The sequence below is a fragment of the Onthophagus taurus genome, chromosome 7 (assembly GCF_036711975.1).
Source record: "Onthophagus taurus isolate NC chromosome 7, IU_Otau_3.0, whole genome shotgun sequence".
Classification (NCBI taxonomy): domain Eukaryota; kingdom Metazoa; phylum Arthropoda; class Insecta; order Coleoptera; family Scarabaeidae; genus Onthophagus; species Onthophagus taurus.
The window spans coordinates 16393177-16415270 of NC_091972.1; the positions used below are offsets into that span (position 1 = coordinate 16393177).

General features: G+C 30.4%; 2 protein-coding genes across 2 annotated transcripts; both read left to right on the forward strand.

The window, feature by feature from the left end:
* The first annotated feature begins 4505 nt into the window (after positions 1-4505).
* On the forward strand, positions 4506-11858 carry LOC111427023 (Niemann-Pick type C-2b). Its single transcript, XM_023062008.2, has 4 exons — positions 4506-4747; positions 5721-5831; positions 11154-11353; positions 11664-11858. Exons 1-4 carry the CDS (start codon positions 4666-4668, stop codon positions 11745-11747), a joined length of 477 nt encoding a protein of 158 aa, XP_022917776.2. The 5' UTR covers positions 4506-4665; the 3' UTR covers positions 11748-11858.
* Positions 11859-12256: 398 nt separating this feature from the next.
* LOC111427105 (Niemann-Pick type C-2f) lies at positions 12257-21242 on the forward strand. Its single transcript, XM_023062124.2, has 4 exons — positions 12257-12413; positions 12469-12573; positions 16446-16615; positions 20977-21242. Exons 1-4 carry the CDS (start codon positions 12341-12343, stop codon positions 21094-21096), a joined length of 468 nt encoding a protein of 155 aa, XP_022917892.1. The 5' UTR covers positions 12257-12340; the 3' UTR covers positions 21097-21242.
* The last annotated feature ends 852 nt before the right edge of the window (positions 21243-22094 follow it).

The window sequence follows — 22094 nt, forward strand, 5'->3', positions numbered from 1 at the left end:
TACATATAGTTAACTATTCCATTGAATGTTCTGTGTTCCGTAATATGTGGAAGATCGCCCAGGTGACTCCAATTCCAGAAACCCCAAATCCTCATTAACCCAGATATGCCTAAACACTTACTATTAAATATAATTTACTGTTGAAATGATATTTTATCTAAGAAAACAGTATTTAAACATGATATCTGATCATTATCATTTTTATATACTACATGGGTCTAAAAGACACTGTCCTATATATAGTACGCTAGGGATATTAATGGCGATTAGAGACACAAGACAATATTATATTATTATTTATTTTTTATGGTAATCAACGAAAGACTTTACAAGTATTCCAATATTATGTTTTATACATCTTGTTGTCGTCTTAGTATGACAAAAGCCGCATCGCGTCTGCTTTTCTTGTGGCGTAACCAAATGATCTAAACGGTCATATCGAATATCTATATTTTCTTGTTGAGTTGGACGACCTCTACTTGAAGACGGGAACGGTTTTTTATTTTTCAACAATAAAACATTAGCGATTCGTCGTCTAAATTGTAGCTGATTCATTTCTCCTCCATTATTTCGATACAGTTGCCAAGCATTTTGAATTGACATGTCAATACAATGACAAACAAGGGAAAAGTACCATTCTTTTCCTCTTATGGAAATACGATACAAACCAATATTTTGATCAAACCGATCAACGCCGCCCATATTTTCATTATAACTCTTTACGGTCGCAGGTTGTTCAATCTAAGAAAAAAACATCATTATTGGTACATTTTTATAACAGTTACATTTTCTACGTGCCTGAATGTTTCTCTTCTCCTTTTGTGAATACCGTTTAGCAAAGCGAATTGGCTGAACTCCTTATTGCGTTGGAACAAAGAGTAACTAAACTATTATCATTCCATTTAACTGCTATTATATTTTGATCACGAATTTTCCTGTAATCATAGCTCCCTCTTTTTTCCTTTTTCAAAAGTTTAGAATCTCGTAAGTCAATTCCTCGCAGTCGATTTTCTTTAACTGTGCCGGTCCCCATAAGTTTTTTTTCAGACAGCTTCTCAATAAGTGGTATGTTCGTAAAAAAATTATCAAAGACTAGGTGAAACTCCAAATTAGGCCATTTCTTTTTTAGAACTTCCGCATATTCTAGTACAACGCTAGGGCCAACTCCAAGGTCACAGTATACTTTGCTAATATTTGTTTTTGAACCTTGATAGGGCTCAAACCAATAAACATACCCTTCTTTAGAGGCGCCAACCCAGAGTTTATAGCCATATCTTATTGGCTTGCCATAAATGAACTGCTTACAGGAGTGACGACCGAAATACTGAACCATGGCTTCATCTGAATGGTTTTTTGTACGAATTCCTTTTTCCATAAATTTTTTATTCAAATGCTCGAAAAGAGGTCTAACCTTTGCAAATTTGTCTTGTTGATCTAGCGTGGAATTGTCAGCCAAATGAAAGTTTGATAAAATAAATTCAAACTTATCTCTACTGATACATTCTGTTACCAGACTATTGTTAGCGTCTCTATCACGTTCCCAAAACATTCTTCGTCGTGGAGTAATTACGTATCCACTAATAATAAGAACTCCAAGAAAAGCTTTTATTTCGGATTCCAGAACTTCTCTTTATTCTTTTGTTTAGCGTATCTATTTGTCTCAGTTGTTATTAGGTTTATAAGATCTTCATCAAAAAAATCTAGGAACCACCCAAGAGGTGTTTTGTTTTCAGAAGAAAAGTTTTCTTGCGATTCATCACAAAAACTTGGAGGTAAATCATTTTTTATCCAATGATAAGTTTTCCTTTATTTGTACACTTTTTTCTTGTTTTGAAATTTTCTGGCCAACTCTGATAATGGGATATTATCATCAGTATCATACGAACTACTAACATGATCACCAAACAATTCTACAGTTGCTTGCAATTGAGAACCTGGTAAATTAGTTATTGACATTTGAACTTCTTCACCTGAATCTTCGTCAGTGAGATTACCACACGCATTTATTGGTGGTAACATGGTAATATTCTCAACACGTCCAACCATTTCTTCGTCCTCTTCAAGCATTGCAAGTGCTTCATTGAGTGAAACATTTCTGAAATAAATTGTATGCTATGTTCCTGGCGTACTACATATAGGACATCAAAAAACAATTTTGATTTACTAAGATTTATGGAAAGCATTTCGATTCAAACAACTGCACATCGATAGATGAACATATTTTTAATAATATAAGAAAAATTATTTTTAATTTTTGGTCAATAATAAAAAAACTACTTACTTTGCAAATTCGCAGCTATAATCGATGTATATAGTATCTTTACACTTCACTGTGACGACGTTTTTACCGATTTATAAACCCACGATGATCTCATACGACGGTGTAGTTGTTACTGAAGGTATACAGCGTGTCCCGTATCTTCCGCATCAGAGCATTATACGGTTGTAGGATACATTATTCTGAAGCGATCTTTCTAATAAAATTTTTTCGAAATGTTTATAATAACCGCACGGGAACTGTTTAAAGGAACTGTTTTTCGTCCAATCAGCAGATCGCAAATCAGACTCAGGTAATCGGTGCCACCCTCGGCCGGTCCGCTACGCCGATGATAACTCGTTTCCCACGTGTACTCACCAATAGATTCGTCATGGAAAGAGAAATAAACTTTTCCGATGAATCAAAGTTGTCCGTTATTGGTCGTCGTTAAACAGTTCCCGTGCGGTTATTATAAACATTTCGAAAAAATTTTATTAGAAAGATCGCTTCAGAATAATGTATTCTACAACCGTATAATGCTCTGATGCGGAAGATACGAGACACGCTGTATACGCGAGTGGTGAGGAAAAATTACTAATACTTAAATCGTGTTACAACTTGTTCCTGGTGTCCTACATGTAGGACGCTAGGTATATCTGGGTTAATTTAAGGACTTGAGGCCAATTAGCATATTGCCTATATTATCCAAGGTTTGTGAGAGAGTCATGACTTCGTTGCCATCTTGATGACTATAATGTGTTGCCCAGTTGCCAGTCTGGGCAACACATTATAGTCATCAAGACGCTACTGCGCTTCTGGGTGTGACAGATTAAATCTTCAAAGCAATAGACGACAAACGGGTTACTATCTTAACACTTTTGGATTTTTTCTAAGACCTTTGATAGAATACATCATGATACTCTAGTGGCTGCGCTCCATTATATAGGTTTATCTTTAGGACTTATGACTTAGTTAGGGTTGAAGAATTTGCTGACAAGCTTTGTCTACGGATATGGTTCTTGGGGATAGAGCTTTGGCTGAGTTTGTAAAAACTAACTTACAATTGGTGAAGGGTGGAAGTCGTCTCTAACCAAGATGGGTCAACCTTCTAACCTTCTTCTTCCTTAGAGACTTACCGGACGGTATTTTCTTGAATGTCTTCCAGCAAATAGAAAGAAAGAAAATCCTACTAGACACTCTAGAGTCTAGCAAGAAAATTAGACGGGAAACGCTATACTATTGGCCGGACTGTGATGTGTCTCTATATGTAACCCCATGTTTTAGTGTGTACCATACTGTAACCACCATTTTGACATTTTAAGGATCTGGCGCCCAACAAAATGTATCCTTTTGTTATACTTATTTATTCTTTGTATTCGTTATATGTTGTAAAAGCATAAATAAATGTTTGTAGTGCAATGATACTTAATTTTTTCATGATTTTTTAATGACCCAGTTAACTCGTAAAATCTGCTTATAGAGCCCTATTTGCCTATCAAGAGATAACAAAGATATTTGTTGTCATTTTGGACATTTTGGGCATTTTGGACAAATTGTCAAAAAATGTGCGTTAATCATAATTAAGTAGATGGCTCTACTGACTATTGAGAGCGTAGCACGTGCTTGATCTTGCAGAAAGAATTACAATCAAGAATTAAACGAATATAATTAAAAAGTGTTTGCATGAGTTGTTCTTTTTTTTTTAATAAGAGCAATTTAAATGTGATAAAAATAAAATTCTCCACAAACAAACGATAATATTTATGGCTTTAGTATGTATATTGTCTCTTCTGGAAAAAAAATCTTTAAAACATAAAAAGTTTTTTTTATTTATCAATTCACACATAAAGCGTTAAAAGCTTCCAGTTAAGAACTTTATTTATTTAATCAAACTGAATAAAAATATATCTCTTTAATAATATTTTTCAGTATGTCAAGGATGTTTAAACCGTTTCATATTTCTATCAAGAACAATTTTTTCCATATCAAAATTATCTTTTAGTATATGATATGATTAATTGTAATTTGAGGAATATTAGTCACAACAATAACCACAACAAGGAAATCCACTTTGTCATTAGCTTCTTCCTCGAACGTTTTCTGGTTTTGAATTTTCTTTACCGTACTTTAATACAAAGAGAACGAAAAAAAGATACTCCACGTAACCTGCATTTAAAGTATCCAACTAATTGGTTTTGAACCAGAGGTAGAGAGTGGGGTAATAATAGTGGGAAAACATTCTTATAGTGAGAGTGTCCCGATTGAACCGGGAACTTCTCTGCTCACGTTCGCTTTGGCACGGTTAATGGTTCATTTTGTACCAAAACCGTTGTTTCTGAGCCACGTAAAAGAGAAACCATAAAAAAAGGTTCAAATTTATCGAAATTATTTAAACTATACAAATCAAAATGCGTGCTGTGTTAATTGTTGTGGTTTTTATCGCTTTGGTGGCAGTTTGCTCAGCAGATTTATACCAACAATGTTCAAATGGTAAGAAAAGATTATAAAAAATGTTTACTTTGTAAATTAACTTTTTTGCGAATAAGTTTTATAATTTGTTATTTACTTTATCTTTATTGAATAATACAAATAAACAGTTTTTATTATCATTTAAATTTTTTCGTCTTTAATATTTATCTTATCAAGGTAAAATTCGTGTAGAATTGGTTGTGTTGTAACAAGGCGTATATAAATATTTTATTAAAAAGTTATCTATATTTACAAGTATATTGAGGTATATAAATTTTAATCGGCAAAAAACTCGACAATAATAATTTAATTTAACAATTAAATTTTTTTAGAGTATTACACGATTCAATATTATAAAGAAATTATTGTCAATTACATGAATATACTAATTTAACGTTATTTAACGATGTTTAATTGAGATCAAAGTTAAGTAATTAAAAATAAAGCGTTTTAATACATATTAAAAAATGTTTTTATAATGGTTTGAATAAGATGAAACATTGTACTATGTAAACGATTAAAAACCAATCTCTAATTTCGTAACTTTCTCTAAACTGTAAACAGTAAAGTTCCACAAATGATATAAGAACCTCTATCTCTTTTTAGCTTTAAATATCAAGTAGAAAAGTGAAGTTTTACATTAAAAAAGTGATCTATACGACCTTCTTTTTCGCGTTATTAAGATCTGGTAGATTTTATTATTCATTATTCATGATTTCTTCCGCGACCTTTTTTATTAAAACTTTACAAACAAGGACTCATCATAAATTTAAATCTGAACAGTAACTACTCAATTAATTTTAAACGTCATTTTTATTCGATTTTTTTTACTTGACTTAATTTTTTGTATAAATGCAACACTTACGTATTCATGAAATTGACGATAATTATTAAGATAAACGGGTTTTACGTAAATTAGAAAGTTGAAGGGGCAAATATCTCGTAATTAACTTTTTTTTTAATAATTTTTAATTTTATTTATATTATTTTTTAGGACGATCTATCGATGATTTAGATTCGAAAGTATCCGTCTCTAGTTGTACAAAAGCTCCATGTAAATTAAAAAAAGGAACACAATCTTTAGTTACGATGAAATTTACTCCAGGTAAGTTAAACAATTTAATTTGTACCAATATATAATTTTAACATCGATCTTTATATATGAGTGTGTTTTGTTTTATAAGACGAAGTTTTTTTTCGGCTAAAACTCAGCAATTCATAATTATATCAACTTGAACTGGCCATTTCAACCTTACGTGTTGTATAGTATATACAGAATATTTTCCTAGTTGTTCGTTATGACATGGGAGATTATCTCTTACAAAGACATTGTTTTCCGGTAAATTAGACAGTAGATGTTCCTTCATTCATTTTTTATAACTGTCGAAATTCATTTCGTAGTAATAATCTACCGTAGCGGCCATGTCGCTTCTCAAATACATACTCGAATACTTTTGTCAACCACTGTATACGATATACAGTTCGTGAAATAAATGAGCCCCGTAGGCAACGTTGCCAACCTTACCTATTTATCGGTAGATCTATCGATATAGAAGATAGTCTACCGATATACCACTTAATCTACCAATTTTCAAAACTTTAATAAAAAAATTTTGAATTGAAGTATTATGGGAATACCCTATTTATGTTGCATAAAAGTATTTTGCTATATACAGTACGTGTTATAAGTAACTCACCTCTTATTTAATTTGAAAACGGTTCGAGATATCATCATGAGCCAAAACTCGTCGAACACGCATCTGAGAGCAAATATAAAAGAAAGCAATATTATTAAAAATAAAATTTGCTACAACTTTTGTACTTTAATTTTTTTTATAACATGGTTCAATTACCGAGTGCTACCTTAATATTTGAAAAAGTCACAAATTCATCAAATTTTCATATTTTCATATTTTTCTCGACATTGACGCATCTAAGAGCAAAAGTACCAGAGAACAATATTGTTAAGAATGAAATTTGCAATAACTGTTGTTCCAAAAGCTTTTTTATAACATGCTTCGTCTCCCGAGTGTTACCATTAAGTGCTACTAAAATAATTAAATTCATCAACATTTTATATTTTCGTATTTTTCTCGATACTATGCGTCTGAGAGGAAAAGTGCAAGAAAGCGATATTGTTAGGAATGAAATTTGCTACGACTTTTGTTTAAAAATTTTCTTTATAACATGCTCCAATTCCTGAGTGTTACCTTTAGTAACTTGAAAAAGCAACAAATTTTCATACTTTCATATTTTTCTCGACATTGACGCATCTAAGAGCAAAAGTGCAAGAGAGCAATATTGTTAAGAATGAAATTTGCAATAACTGTTGTTCCAAAAGTTTTTTTATAACATGCTTCGTCTCCTAAGTGTTACCATTAACTACTAATAAAATAATTAAATTCATTAAAATTTTATATTTTCGTATTTTTCTCGATACTATGCGTCTGAGAACAAAAGTGCAAGAGAGCAATATTGTTAGGAATGAAATTTGCTACAACTTTTGTTTTAAAAGTTTTTTTATAGCAAGCCCCGATCCCATAATGTTACCTTTAGTAACTTGAAAAAGCAACAAATTCTTCAAACTTGCACATTTTCGTATTTTTCTCGACATTGACGCATCTAAGAGCAAAAGTGTAAGAGAGCAATATTGTTAAGAATGAAATTTGCAATAACTGTTGTTCTAAAAGCTTTCTTATAACATGCTCCGATTACCATTAATGGAGTGTTACTATTAATAACTGGAGAAAGCAACAAATTCATCAAATTTTAATACTTTCATATTTTTCTCGATGTCTATGCATCTGACAGCAAAAGTGCAAGAGAGGAATATTGTTAAGAATATAATTAGCTACAACTTTTGTTCTAAAAGTTTTTTTATAAAATGCTTCGATACCAGAGTGTTTCCTTTAAAAATTTGAAAATGCAACAATTTCATCAAATTTTCATACTTTCGTATTTGTGTCGATATTGATTCCTCTGACAGCAAAAATGCAAGAGAGGAATATTGTTAAGATAAAAATTTGCTATTTGTTAGCTTTAAGCGACTAACAATTTTTGTATTGTACATAAAACTTTATATACAAGTTTATATTATGTATATAAATTCATTTATAAACCTTTATCAAACAACAAATTGACTTTGTATTTAAACCTACCGATTTATTACGATACCTACCGTTTTTTTACCATTGATTCTATGAATAATTGGCCGGTATAGGTTGGCAACGCTGCCCGTAGGTACCGCTAACTGTTTGCTACGGCGGATCTGACCTTCACTGACCAGGATAGATTTACTAAGCTGTGTTATGTAATATTGCAGTATAAGACTTTCATATATTCGTATTTTTCTCGATATTGACGCATCTAGGAGTAAAAATGCAAGGGAGCAATATTGTTAACAATAAATTTTGAAATAGATACATAAATCTTTATATGTATAATGAACACGTTCTCCAATAAGGTAGAAATGAAAATGAATCTGCCACAAGAACTGTCTAGTTAGTTTAGACAACAAATAGTTGAACATGATCTATAAAATCTATCTTTATAATTATTCTCCATTTCGTCCTCATTTGAAGTAGATAGAATACTACCACCACAAATAGTTTGAAATAAAGTTTTCCTTAAAAAATAATGAGCAGTCACAATTTCCTTTAATAAAATTGCTGCTTTTTGGAACGGTGATTTTCATTAATAAAATCGTCCATAACTCCAAAACTAAACGCATTGCAGAAAAGTTTTTTAGAAATAAATTACTTATAATAAACCAAAAACAGTTAATCCATTGCCAGATTGAGCGTGATTATAATAGTTCTTTTGTTAGAAACTATAAAAACCAAAAAATATCAAAATCGGTAATTATCATTAATACAGTCGTCCATAACTCCTAAACTAAATGCACTGGAGAAAAGTGTCTTATAAATAAATTGTTTATAGTAAGCCAAGAATAGTTAATCCATCACCACATTTAGCGTGGTTATACTAATATTTTTGTTAGAAACTATAAAAACCGAAAAATGTCAAAATTATTGATTTTCTTTAATAAAATCGTCCATAACTACAAAACTAAACGCATTGGAGAAAAGTTTCGTATAAATAAATTACTTATTATGAACCAAAAACAGTTAATCCATCATCAGATTTAGCTTTGTTGCAATAATTTTTTTTTAGAAACTATAAAACCCGAAAAATATCAAAATCGTTGATTATTATTAATAAAATCGTCTATAAGTCTAAAACTAAACGAATTGTAAAAAAGTATCTTATAAATAAATTGTTTATAATAAACCCAAAAGAGTTAATCCATCACCATATTTAGCTTGTTTATAATAATTTTTTAGTTAGAACTATAAGAACCGCAAAATGTCAAAATTAATGATTTTCTTTAATAAAATCATCCATAACTCCAAAACTAAACACATTGGAGAAAAGTTTCTTATAAATAAATTACTTATAATAAACCGAAAAGAGTTAATCCATTACCAGATACAGTGTGATTATAATAATTCTTTCGTTAGAAACGATAAAAACCAAAAAATATCAAAATCGTCGATTATCATTAATACAGTCGTCCATAACTCCTAAACTAAATGCACTGGAGAAAAGTGTCTTATAAATAAATTGTTTACAATAAGCCAACAATAGTTAATCCGTCACCACATTTAGCGTGGTTATAATAATATTTTTGTTAGAAACTATAAAATCCGAAAAATGTCAAAATTATTGATTTTCTTTAATAAAATCGTCCATAACTCCAAAACTAAACACATTGGAGAAAAGTTTCTTATAAATCAAGTACTTATAATAAATCAAGAAAAGTTAATCCATCACCAGATTTAGCTTTGTTATAATAATTTTTTGTTAGAAGCTATATAAACCGAAAAATATCAAAATCGTTGATTATCATTAATACAATCGTCCATAACTTCAAAACTAAACGAAATGGAGAAAAGTGTCTTGTAAATCAATTGTTTATAATAAACCGAAAAGAGTTAATCCATCACCAGATTTAGCTTGTTTATAATAATTTTTTAGTTAGAACTATAAAAATCAGAAAATGTCAAAATCATTGATTTTCTTTAGTAAAATCGTCTATAACTCCAAAACTAAACTTATCGGGAAAAAGTTTCTTATAAATAAATTACTTATAGTAAACCAAAAAGAGTTAATCCGTCACCAGATTCAGCTTTGTTATAATAATTTTTTGTTAGAAACTATATAAACCGAAAAATATCAAAATCGTTGATTTTCATTAATAAAGTCGTCCATAACTCCAAAACTAAACGCGTTGAAAAAAAGTATCGCATAAATAAAATGTTTATAATAAACCAAAACGAGTTAATCCATCACCAGATTCAGCTTGGTTATAATAATTTTTTTAGAAACTATAAAAACCGAAAAATATCAAAATCGTTGATTATCATTAATAAAATCGTCCATAACTTCTAAACTAAACGCAAAGGAGGAGAGTGTCTTATAAATAAATTGTTTATAATAAACCTAAAACAGTTAATCCGTTACCATATTTAGTTTGTTTATAATAATTTTTTAGCTAGAACTATAAAAACGGCAAAATGTCAAAATTATTGATTTTCTTTAATAAAATCGTCCATAACTCCAAAACTAAACACATTGGAGAAAAATTTCTTATAAATAAGCTACTTATAATAAACCAAAAAGAGTTAATCCATTCCCAGATTCAGCGTGATTATAATAATTCTTTTGTTAGAAACCATAAAAACCGAAAACTATCAAAATCGTTGGTTTTCATTAATAAACTCGTCCATAACTCACTCACAAAAACTAAACGCACGGTATAAAAGTATATTATAAATAAATTATTTCTAATAAACCAAAAAGAGTTAATTCATCACCAGATTTAGCTTTGTCATGATAATTTTTTGTTAGAAACTATAACAACCGAAAAATATCAAAATCGTTGATTTTGATTAATAAAGTCGTCCATAACTCCAAAACTAAACGCGTTGGAAAAAAGTATCTTATAAATAAATTGTTTATGATAAACCAAAAAGAGTTAATCCATCACCAAATTCAACTTTGTTATAATAATTTTTTAGTTAGAAATCATAAAAACCGTTTAAGACAGTTAAACCCGAATGTTTCTAGTTCTAGGTCTACTGTTAGTTCTAACGCTAGTGTTAGTTCTAATTTTAGTTGTTATTCAGTGTTAGATTGTTATATATTTTTCATTAAACTAAAAGTAGAACTAACACTAGATCTAGAACTAGAAACATACGGATTTAACCGTTTAAAGAGACGCACGGCTAAACTCGATCAAGATTATGAACCTAACACTAATAGAATAAATTAAGCATTTGCTAATTCAAAGTGTTAAAGTTGCTTACCTATGCGTGATCTATCGAAGTTTTATATGATTTAATATGATTATTATTTTATTTTGCAGAAAAAGATTTAAAACGTCTTAGAAACACAGTATTCGCAAACATTGCTGGTTTACCTTTTCCATTTATTGGTGTTGACAATACAAATGCTTGTGGTCAAATTTTCGAAGCCGATGGAACGACGAAAGCAGCTTGTCCTTTGAAAGCGGGTGTTGAGTACCAATATAAAAATAATATTGATGTTTTACCTATTTATCCAACAGTAAGTAAATTCAATATATCAAATTAAATATATAATATAAAATTGATTAATTAAAATTGAGTTTAAAATTGATTAAAAGAATGCAAACTGTAATTTATGATAATGGATTTTATCATATTATTGATGACTAACGTTCTAGGAAAAGCCTTTCGAGAATACCACGTGCATTTAAAGTTCAAAGTTGTCATTTAAAATAAATCCCTTATTACTGATAAAAATAATATTTAAATCCATCTTAGCGTTAATTTATATATTCTGATATTGTTTTTTTTTAATTTTTAATTTAATATATTTATATTTCTTTTTCCAGGTTAAAGTTGTCGTACATTGGGGTTTAACTTCGGAATTTGGGGATGAAATCTGTTTCGAAGTACCCGCAAGAATTACGAATTAAATTTTTATCTTAAAAATGAAATCTATCTCACTACTTACATTCTTAGTTAATTTAGATTTATTCGATCGTTTAATTATTAAGTTATTTTTTTAATAAACTTATTTATAACTTTTTTTTAATTTCCTTTTTCCGATATGTCTCGCAAATGAACGATCAGTTTCCAAAAATAACTTTTAAGTAAAGATAATCTTTCAGGATAATTTATGTTCGCTTTTATAGAAATAATATATTTAGAAATACAACGAAACGAATCTTGATCACGTATCTTATCCGTTTTCAAAGGTAAGGATAATCTTCATTGGGAATCTTCGCTATGTATATAAAAAGGCAAGGAGAGTTAGTAGATAAAAAAGATTATTCATAAAGATAATCGGTAGGTGTCTTGCTTTTTTATATATTTTTTTGCAATCAATGCTCTTCCTCCTGTGTACGATTATCGAACGATAACATTAAAACTACTTGTATCTTTATCTACACTTCAAATTGATCACAAACTATTGATACTAATTTATTTTAAGTCTCAGTGCTTCAAAGAACGACAACTATTAAGGGCAGTTTTATAACTAATTAAAGAACCTCGCTATTTTACCGTGATGAAGTTTTATGTGCTATTATTATTTCTTGCCTTTGGCAAATTAGGTTCTTCAATTGAATTTGAAGACTGCGGTAAGCTAATTAATTATTTATTATTAAATAATCGTTAATCATTTTTGAAATTTAGGATCAGAATATTATTTAGACGAAGTTGAAATTGAGGGTTGTACTGAATTACCATGTTGCCTTTTTCTTGGGGAACAACATAGAATAAATATGAAAGTTTTTTCGAGTAAGTAACTAAAATAATCATAATAAGATTATTATCTAAAAAAAACTACATTGTACATTGTAAGACGTAGAATACCGTATCTGTAATCGTATGTATGCACTTGTTGATGAATCCTACATGTTGACCAAGCCACATGATATCATCTGATTGTTTTGATGGACGTGTAGTAAAAAATTCTATAACGTATTGTTAATTGTTTTCTAGATATAACAAATATTGCGAGGAAATAATAATTATTTTCAATTAACAATAAAATTTCCACTAAAAAGAAAATAACTCTTATATAACTTATTTGATGTGCGTGATTAAACGTTGTTAAATAACGATTTACATTTTTAGACTTAATAAGTCTGTTTTTATCGTCGTCCATTCTTCGTGAATTTTATAAAAGCAGTCAATAAGCTTCGAAATCTCGTGGGCGTGAGAAAAGATAAAGAAATTAAAACCGTTTAGACGCCGGATTTACGACATAAATGTTTTTTAATCTTCTTTATCTTTTAAATGGATGTACGAATTATTTTAATATATAAATTTGTTTTATAAAACATATATTTCGAACATAATTTCACCCATACGATGACAGCAACAAACTATAACCCTTGTTTTTTTATCTACTTTACAAGCTGATATCTTTGTTGTCTTTTGAGATTGCGGAATATTAAATAAACCACTAGAAAGTCTAATCCTTTTCTAATCAGTCCTGGCGATATCTTGATATCCAGAGCGAAAAAACGTCGAAATGATCAAACTTCAAACTCGTGTGCAGCCGTTCTGGAAACGAATTTTAATAAAATTTGTACCAATTTGGAAAGAACACACTTTGGGCAGGTTTTGTCCGGTCAACATCTATCGGTATCGGCCAAAAAGTATTCCTAATAAACAACTCTACATAGAGTGGGTAAATTGACTTTTCTCAGTAAAACTCTTATTTGGTAGGGAACAAAAAAACAAAACCCGTATTAATACTATTGGAAATTTGTTCTATCTATTGATGCATTTTAATTCCATTTCTTTTGTAAAAAGATCCTAACCGATGTGTTTTTGGAACGCATGAAATAAATGTCGGGTTAATAACTTTTTTATATGATACGGATAAAACTCTAAAGCCATATAGAATCTATAGAAAATACTACAATATTAAATATCTATACAGTAGTACATAACATTAGTAGATCAGACAGTTGCACGAAAATTTTCTTCCAAAAAAACTGCAATAACGCTCGCTCTATGAAATGGGCTTTCTTACCACACTACCAGTAGCATCTAGGTGCAAAGTAGTAGTGATTTTGCAAAAAGCCGGAAACGGGATATTCGGCATCCTATTACATGTATATTCGATATTCTGATACATTTCTGAATTGTTGTTTTCTGAAAAACTAAAAGTTATTTTTCAAAACGTGTTGGTTCATTGGAAAGAGGACACTCTTATGAACACTTTGGGAAATTTTCAAACTCATATTCCAAGAAATGGATTCTATACGAATTTTTAAAACTTAATCGGCGAAAATTGCAAAATTCGAAAAAATTATCGATCATTTCAAAAATTTATTTCTCAAGAACTAAAATTGATTTTTCAAAACGGCTTTTTGCATTAAAAAGAGGATACTTTAATTAATAATTGGTGATATTGCCACAAGGATCCTTCAAGAAATTAATTTTATAGCGAATTTTGAAAATTATCGATGAAAATTGCAACATCGAAAATTTTATCAAAACTTCAAATATTGTTTTCTCAAAAACTAAAAGTTATTTTTCAAAACGGGTTGGTTCATTGGAAAGAGGACACTTTTATTAACACTTTGGGAAATTTTTATACTAATATTCCAAGTATTGGATTTTATACGAATTTTTAAAACTTAATCGGCGAAAATTGAAAAATTCTAAAAAATCGATCATTTCAAAAATGTATTATTCAATAACTAAAATTGATTTTTCAAAACGGCTTGTTGCATTAAAAGGAAGATGCTTTAATTAATAATTGGTGATATTTCTACAAGAATCCTTCAAGAAATTAATTTTATAGCGAATTTTGAAAATTATCGATGAAAATAGCAACATCGAAAATTTTTTCAAAACTTCAAATATTGTTTTCTCAAAAACTAAAAGTTATTTTTCAAAACGTGTTGGTTCATTGGAGAGAGGACACTCTTATGAACACTTTGGGAAATTTTCAAACTCATATTCCAAGAAATGGATTTTATATGAATTTTTAAAACTTAATCGGCGAAAATTGCAAAATACGAAAAAATTATCGATCATTTCAAAAATGTATTTCTCAAGAACTAAAAGTGATTTTTCAAAACGGCTTGTTGCATTAAAAAGAAGATACTTTAATTAATAAATGGTGATATTTCCACAAGGATCCTTCAAGAAATAAAATTTATAGCGAATTTTTGAAAATTGTCGATTAAAATAGCAACATCGAAAATTTTATCAGAACTTCAAATATTGTTTTCTCAAAAACTAAAAGTTATTTTTCAAAACGTGTTGGTTGATTGGAAAGAGGACACTCTTATGAACACTTTGAGAAATTTTCAAACTCATATTCCAAGAAATGGATTTTATACGAATTTTTAAAACTTAATCGGCGAAAATTGCAAAATTCGAAAAAATATCGATCATTTCAAAAATTTATTTCTCAAGAACTAAAAGTGATTTTTCAAAACGGCTTTTTGCATTAAAAAGAGGATACTTTAATTAATAATTGGTGATATTTCCACAAGGATCCTTCAAGAAATGAATTTTATAGCGAATTTTGAAAGTTATCGATGATACCATTTATACCATTTACATAACGACTTAGTAGTTCTGAATAATTAAAATTTGAGGATGTACTAAAAACTTGTACTAAAACTTGATATTACTACTATAGGTTCTATATGGTCTCCGGGTTTTGTTGGTATCATATAAGAAAGTTATAACTCCTTAAATATATGCGTAAGGCAATTATACGCGATTTCCGCAGTTTTTGGAGGAGAAAATGCGTGTGCAACCGTGTAACCTACTAATGTTATATACCACTGTATAGAGCAGAAAATTTCCTATGGGTTCTATGTATATGGTCTCAGAGTTTTGTCTATATCATATAAGAAAGTTATGACGCCTTAAACATTTACATAAGGCAATTATACGCGGTTTTCGCAGTTTTTAGGGATGAAAATGTTTGTGCAACTATGTGATCTACTAAAGTTATATACCACTATTGTATATGTATAGAGCGGAAAATTTCTTATAGGTTTATATGGTTTTAGAGTTTTATCTGTATCATATAAGAAAGTTATTAACCCATAAGTTATTTAATGCGCTCCAAAAACGCACCTTTTACAAAACAAAATGGTTTTAAAACATCGTATTCAACTTTTTTATGCATCATTAGAGCAGAAAATGTCCTATACTATTGATTGGGGTTTTGTTTTTTTTTGTTCCCACCAAATAAAAGAGTCATACTGAGAAAACTCAATTTACCGATTGTATGTAGGACAGTTTATTAGGCGTGTTTTTTGGCCGACGCCGATGATTATTGACCGGACAAAACCCGGATTTAGATAGCCCAAAGTGTGTTCTTTCCAAATGGATAAAGCCTTTTTGAAATTTGATTCCATAACGGTTGCACACGGGCTTGAAGTTTGATAATTTTGAGGATTATTCGGAACACAGCGAAGTTCTTTATTTTTTTTTCGTGGTGGATATCAATATATTGATAAGACAAAAAAACTCGGTTTTACATGAAGAAAAGATTAGATTTTCTACTGGTGGATTTTATATTCCGCTATATCTAAAGACAACGAAGTTATCGGCTTGTAAAGTAAATAAAAAAACAGTTTGTTGCTGTCGTCGCACGGGACATAATCCATAATTTCATTGCATTTTAGGTTTTCGCAGTGAAAATTTACACCAACAAAGTTATTTAGTCATCAAAACAATTCAAGTTGAATTAGAAGTAACCCCAGATGATTTATGCGATCAAGTTACTTGTCCTGTTTCAAATGACTATGATGTTAGTTTCAGCGCTGTGATGAATGTTAATCAATCTTTCGTTCCGGTAAGAACTTTCATATATTTTCTAAATCCTCACTTTTACCATCTCTTGATAAATTTATCCCATAGATAAATGTATTAGTAGAACTACGACTTAGAACTTTCTAGTTCTAGGTATAGTGTTAGATCTAGTTTTAACTGTTATTCAGCGCTATATTGTTGTATATTTTTATTGAAGTTAAACTAGAAGTAACACTAGACCTAGCACTAGGAACATACGGGTTTAGCCGTAAATTAATTAATGACAGTTAACGTACAATAATTAGTTTTAATTCTTCTTTTTTGATAGTCTCTTTCCCTTTGCATTCCAAAATTATACAAAAATGGTCGTTTAGATTAAGATCTGGAGACTGTTACGGCATTTTAAGCTGTTTTGGAAACTTCCAAATGCGTCATAACTTGTGTATTTCCGCTACATATTCCAGATCGTTACTTATTAATGTAATTTTTCAAATTGTTAAGGTATCTTTATTTATACACCAATAAATTGAATGTTATCCACTGCTTTGTATAGCATCCATGCTCAAATAATCACCTTTAATAGTAGGCACAGTATTTTCATGATTGAGGCAATGAGAGCAAAATTAAACTGTTCCCACAAGCTTGTCTTTTGAGTAATGGCAGAATTAAGCGTTGGCTCTACAATATAGTAGCGATAGTACTATACAATGCAAGTCATCTTCAAACCGCCCAATGCCCATACGATACAGTATTTTGATTTAACTTGTCGTTTTTGTGTGTGATGTCTTATTAGTATGGAAAAGAAGCAAAAAATAGACAGTGAATGCAGAATATTCAAAGACCAATGAATCTTTTAATATTTCGTGATTAAGTCCAGTAAGAAGGATGGTTGATTTGCAACGAAACCATAGCCATTCATAAAAAATACAACTTTAAACGTCATTTTGAAAGGAAACATTTTCAGAATTACACTAAATATACAGGAAATTTGCGGAAACAAATATTTTAAGCACAGCAAATTTCGTTTAAAAAACTCAATACTGAACAAGAGGCTGCAACTCATGCCAGCTTTCGTGTAGCTCTTGAAATCGCAAAACGTGGTAAACCATTCACCGGTAAATTTATTTAAAACTGTCAGTTTGTCAGTAAACACCTTCTTGGAGGATAAAAGACCTTGCAGAAAATATCTCATGATGACATTGGTCATTAGCTATCGCGGACCAGATTGATGACACTGGCTCGCCATACTTTGGAGACGTCTGAGATCTTTTAAACATAAACCATTGGAATTTAAGCCAATCTAGTTTGTAGATATCATGACTTTTTTCCTGTTAACTATGTTGCATTCCAGTTTTTTTGGTTAACATAAATTATTCTGCTTTCATCTTAACAATAATAATTTTTTCTGGCAGATCAATCCAATTTTGAGGAATTCCTTTCCTCTACTAAATCAAAGTCTTGATCATATGGTAAGTAAAAATGATCACTAACAAATAATGCGACACAATGTATTGACACAAAACAGTAAGTTTAATATTCCTCTTTTGGCTACTACATTGATAAGAGTACATGATTAGCTTCGTCATCATTATCACATTGCCACTACGGTCGTGTAAGACCCTTGGCCTCCCAGACTGGTCATTTTACCATCGTTTACAGGGTCGACCTTGCAGTCGACAGTTATGGTCTTTGGTGGTATTCTTTCTTCACCCATCGATTTCTGGCATGTGTTCCAGATGGTCCATCTAAATCGGACACTTTTAGTCTCTGCAACAGTGTTGGCTCTTCGTATAGCTGATACAAGTCGCTGTTGGTACGTATTCACCTTGTTCACAGATGGGGCCGTATATGCGACGAAGTAATTGAGTTAAGGAGTTGCTCGTCTCTCACTGTCATCACCCACGTCTCACTCCTGTTCATCACCACTGGTCTTAGAATGGTACGGTTTATTTGGGTTCTAAATATGCTCTATTTCCAGCTTTTAATCTCTCCTTGATCTCTATGTGATTTTCGTTGTTTCCGGTGACAAGCGAGCCAACATATTTCAACGTATGCGCATTTCCAAACGTGCAGTAGCTGATTATAATTGGTGCCAACACCGTGTTTGGGTTTCTGTTTCTTGTCATAAACATATATTTTGTCTACCCCTCGTTAACTACCCAACTTTTCTGGATTTTTCCTCAAATTGCGCAAAACTCTCCACTAAGTCCCTTTCTGTTCTTGCCAGCAGATCAACATCATCAGCATACGCTAGATAACAATGTAATTTACGGAATAGAAATAATAATAATAATAGTTATTTATATTACAAGTGGGCTAGAAACATAATTACTGTATGAGTGTGAAGAATTGCACGACGAGGTCGTAGACCGAGTCGTGTAATCACACGAGTACTGTAATTATGCTCTAGCCCACGTGTGATATACAGCATTTTATCTACGACTGCTAAAAATTACTAAAAAATCAATTTCTTTCAAAAGTCTATTTGACATTTATAAAAATATTTTGAAATGATTGTTAACAATTTTGAATTGTCAGTTTCAACAACATGTTTACTCTGGAATAAGTGTTTCGAAATGTAAAAACATAACAATTAATGTTTATAATAAGTAGTATTGTTTCTCTGTAAGTAGATAGCACTTTTTCTTTTGTATTGTTGCTCGTTTCAATAAATTAAGTCTGTTCTGATTAGGGTAAAAATGCGTTACGTAATGAAACCAGTGCGGTAATGAACTTCATTACGTAACTCAAATCACCTCAAATGAGTGCGTAATGATGACTTATCCAAGCAGTCGTAGATAAATAAATTTATTGCCATAATAAAATAAAAAAAAATACAAATTAAAGAAAATGTATACATTTAACTTAATGCATAAATACAGGCAAAAGGGTATATTTATGGCGCAAGCCATATTTTCCAAAGGACCCAATCAATCAGCCGTATACTAAGTTATATAAGAAAAACAATAAATAAATGGCAAGCTGCTGTGCTAAACCTATGGTCACTAAAAACGGTGCATAATGATAGTTGCTAGAATAAAAGAAGAAGAAGAGAAGAAAAGGAAGAAGAAGTTCTCAGGAAGATACTTGAAGAGCAAATAAATGACGTTCTAGATGGTTTTTAAATGTCACAAAGTGAGGAATCGCAGTAGGCAGACTATTCCAAAGGGTTATCGCCTGCACAGTAAACGATTTATGGTAAATCTTGGTACTATGGGTCGGGAACATAAGCAGACAACATAACTGAGATCTAGTGGGTAAACCAGGCGACGACAAATATACAGAACAGATACCTTGGTGTTTGATTGTGAAGAACAGTATATAACATAGTTAATATACGAAACGATCTACGGTTCTGACAGCTTAATATCTATAAATAATTACGGTATGGAGTTATGTGTTGAAATCTCTCGAGATCAAAGATATACCGTATGCAGTTGTCATGAAGTCTTTGAAGTTTGTTTCGGAGTGTTACCGAAAGATCAGGATATGCCATGTCAGACAGGACGTCGCGCCTTATTTCTTTATGTAAGTAAGACAAAGGCGCGACGTCCTGTCTGGGACGTTTCTGTTTCTTTTTAATTTGTAATTCCATTAAATCGCTCTTAAAAAATTAAGAAGCCCTACTTTTGAAAAACTGATAACGGAATCCGATAAAACCAATTATTTGACGTATTTTGGTCAAATCTGCGATGAAATCCACTCAGCCGTTTTCGACATAACGGCGTCTTACTAAACCGCGATTTTCAGCGGAACTACATGGAATATCGAAAAAATAAAATATGCCACTCATTAAGAACATATCAGGCTACCACCTGTTCAAAATTTAAATTTTTTCGTACGATAGTTTTCGAGAAGAAAAATCGCAAAGTTGACAAAGTTGTCGGTACCGTAAAAAATCGGGTACTTTCTTCATTTAACTCGCGATAAAAAGAAAACCGTAGATCCGAAAATTCAAATTAACATATGTTACGTAGAAACTACAAACTTTGTCGCAATTTTTTTTATCGAACGGTTGCGAAGATATCGATCTCTAAAGTGAAGGGCCCTGACTTTTTGTAGTAGTGTTTTTTAAAGTCATTTGCATTAATCTCTCAACTTTATGTAGCACAACCAACATTTCTATCATCTGATAAAAGTGTGGTCTTCTTACGCTATCGTAAGAATGCCGATGATCTATAAATATTTGGTAGGCTCGTTTATTCTTAGAAATTTAGCCAATTCTTCTGACCTACTTTGTAGAGTGATGCTTCTTCCCAGAACACAATACATTACTAAAAATTCTTAATTTAACCATCACTAATTCAATTGAATCACTGAATTAATAAAAGAAAAAGAAAGCAATGAATAAAAGTACATATTATTATGTACAATATTAATTTTTATTTATTTATTCATTTTTAGCTTGAAGCTGATCTTTATTGGAAAATACGTAATGAAGAAGGACTTGCTGTTCTGTGTATGAGGACGGATGTAATTCTTCGAGATAGAAACAAACCAGAGGATAACGAAATGTGCAAATAAAACAAATTAAAAGAAATCAAATTGAAATTGAGAGATTATTGTCGGTATACTTTTAGTTATATCCTTTTAGTGGTGAAGGGTTTTTAAAAATAAAAAAAACATCAAATATAAGTGGGAAAAAATTGAAATAAATAATGTGTATTGATTGTAATCTCTAATTGAAAAGACTGGTATATAAGGAAACCCACTACTTTATTTGTGTATTTATTTTTAATTTATGTTTAATAAAAAAAAATAGGATTTTTTATTTTTGGTGTAAATTGAAATAAAATTAATTGGGGCGAATTTCGCAATGAATTTTATGAAGATGGAAAGAGATAAAACGATTTCTTTTTGTGTACATTATTTATTTTTTCACATTTATGTATACTCTTTTTTTGTAGTACAACGCTACAAAGTACAATAGTAAAAAAGATTTTCTTTTCAATATGTTACAATACAAATGGCATTTGTATGAGATATCGACGACAAAAACTAAAAAATAAACTTTGTTGTCGCGCACAATACCTCTATGTTAAGGCGTACATTATAAATTAATTAAAACTATACCTTTACGTATAATAATATTTATATATAAAACTTCCACACAAACGCATTCAATTCATTCATTGACGCTTTAAAAAGTTTACGATTCGTCGTCTTTAATATAAATCGTACAGAATATGGCAAAGAAGTTTAGGAGATTCGAAATCTTGACACAATAAACAATATTTACTTATTCCTTAATATTTTAAAGAATCTACTTGGGATTTTCTTAAGCAGTTAAGTATTTTTTATAATATGTAAAGTTATTTCCACGCGATTATTTACACTGTGTAAATTGTAAAAATATTGATTCAACTTTAAGTTTCTTTTTCTTTATAAAGGCTGCCCTTATTAGAAGTAGTTACATTAATATAATCCGGTCGTAATTAATAATACAACAATTAAAAAGTTTTTTTTTAAGTTGTGTTTACATAAATAAATTATAAATAGTCTTAAAATAATATTTACATAGG

Bases quoted from the DNA above. Each gene is read 5' to 3' on its own strand.
- LOC111427023 (XM_023062008.2), top strand. From the start codon at position 4,666: ATGCGTGCTGTGTTAATTGTTGTGGTTTTTATCGCTTTGGTGGCAGTT. The intron at 4,748-5,720 runs GTAAGAAAAGAT...ATTATTTTTTAG, and splicing joins ATACCAACAATGTTCAAATG to GACGATCTATCGATGATTTA. The intron at 11,354-11,663 runs GTAAGTAAATTC...TTCTTTTTCCAG, and splicing joins TTTTACCTATTTATCCAACA to GTTAAAGTTGTCGTACATTG.
- LOC111427105 (XM_023062124.2), top strand. From the start codon at position 12,341: ATGAAGTTTTATGTGCTATTATTATTTCTTGCCTTTGGCAAATTAGGT. The intron at 12,414-12,468 runs GTAAGCTAATTA...TTTGAAATTTAG, and splicing joins AATTGAATTTGAAGACTGCG to GATCAGAATATTATTTAGAC. The intron at 16,616-20,976 runs GTAAGAACTTTC...ATTCATTTTTAG, and splicing joins TTAATCAATCTTTCGTTCCG to CTTGAAGCTGATCTTTATTG.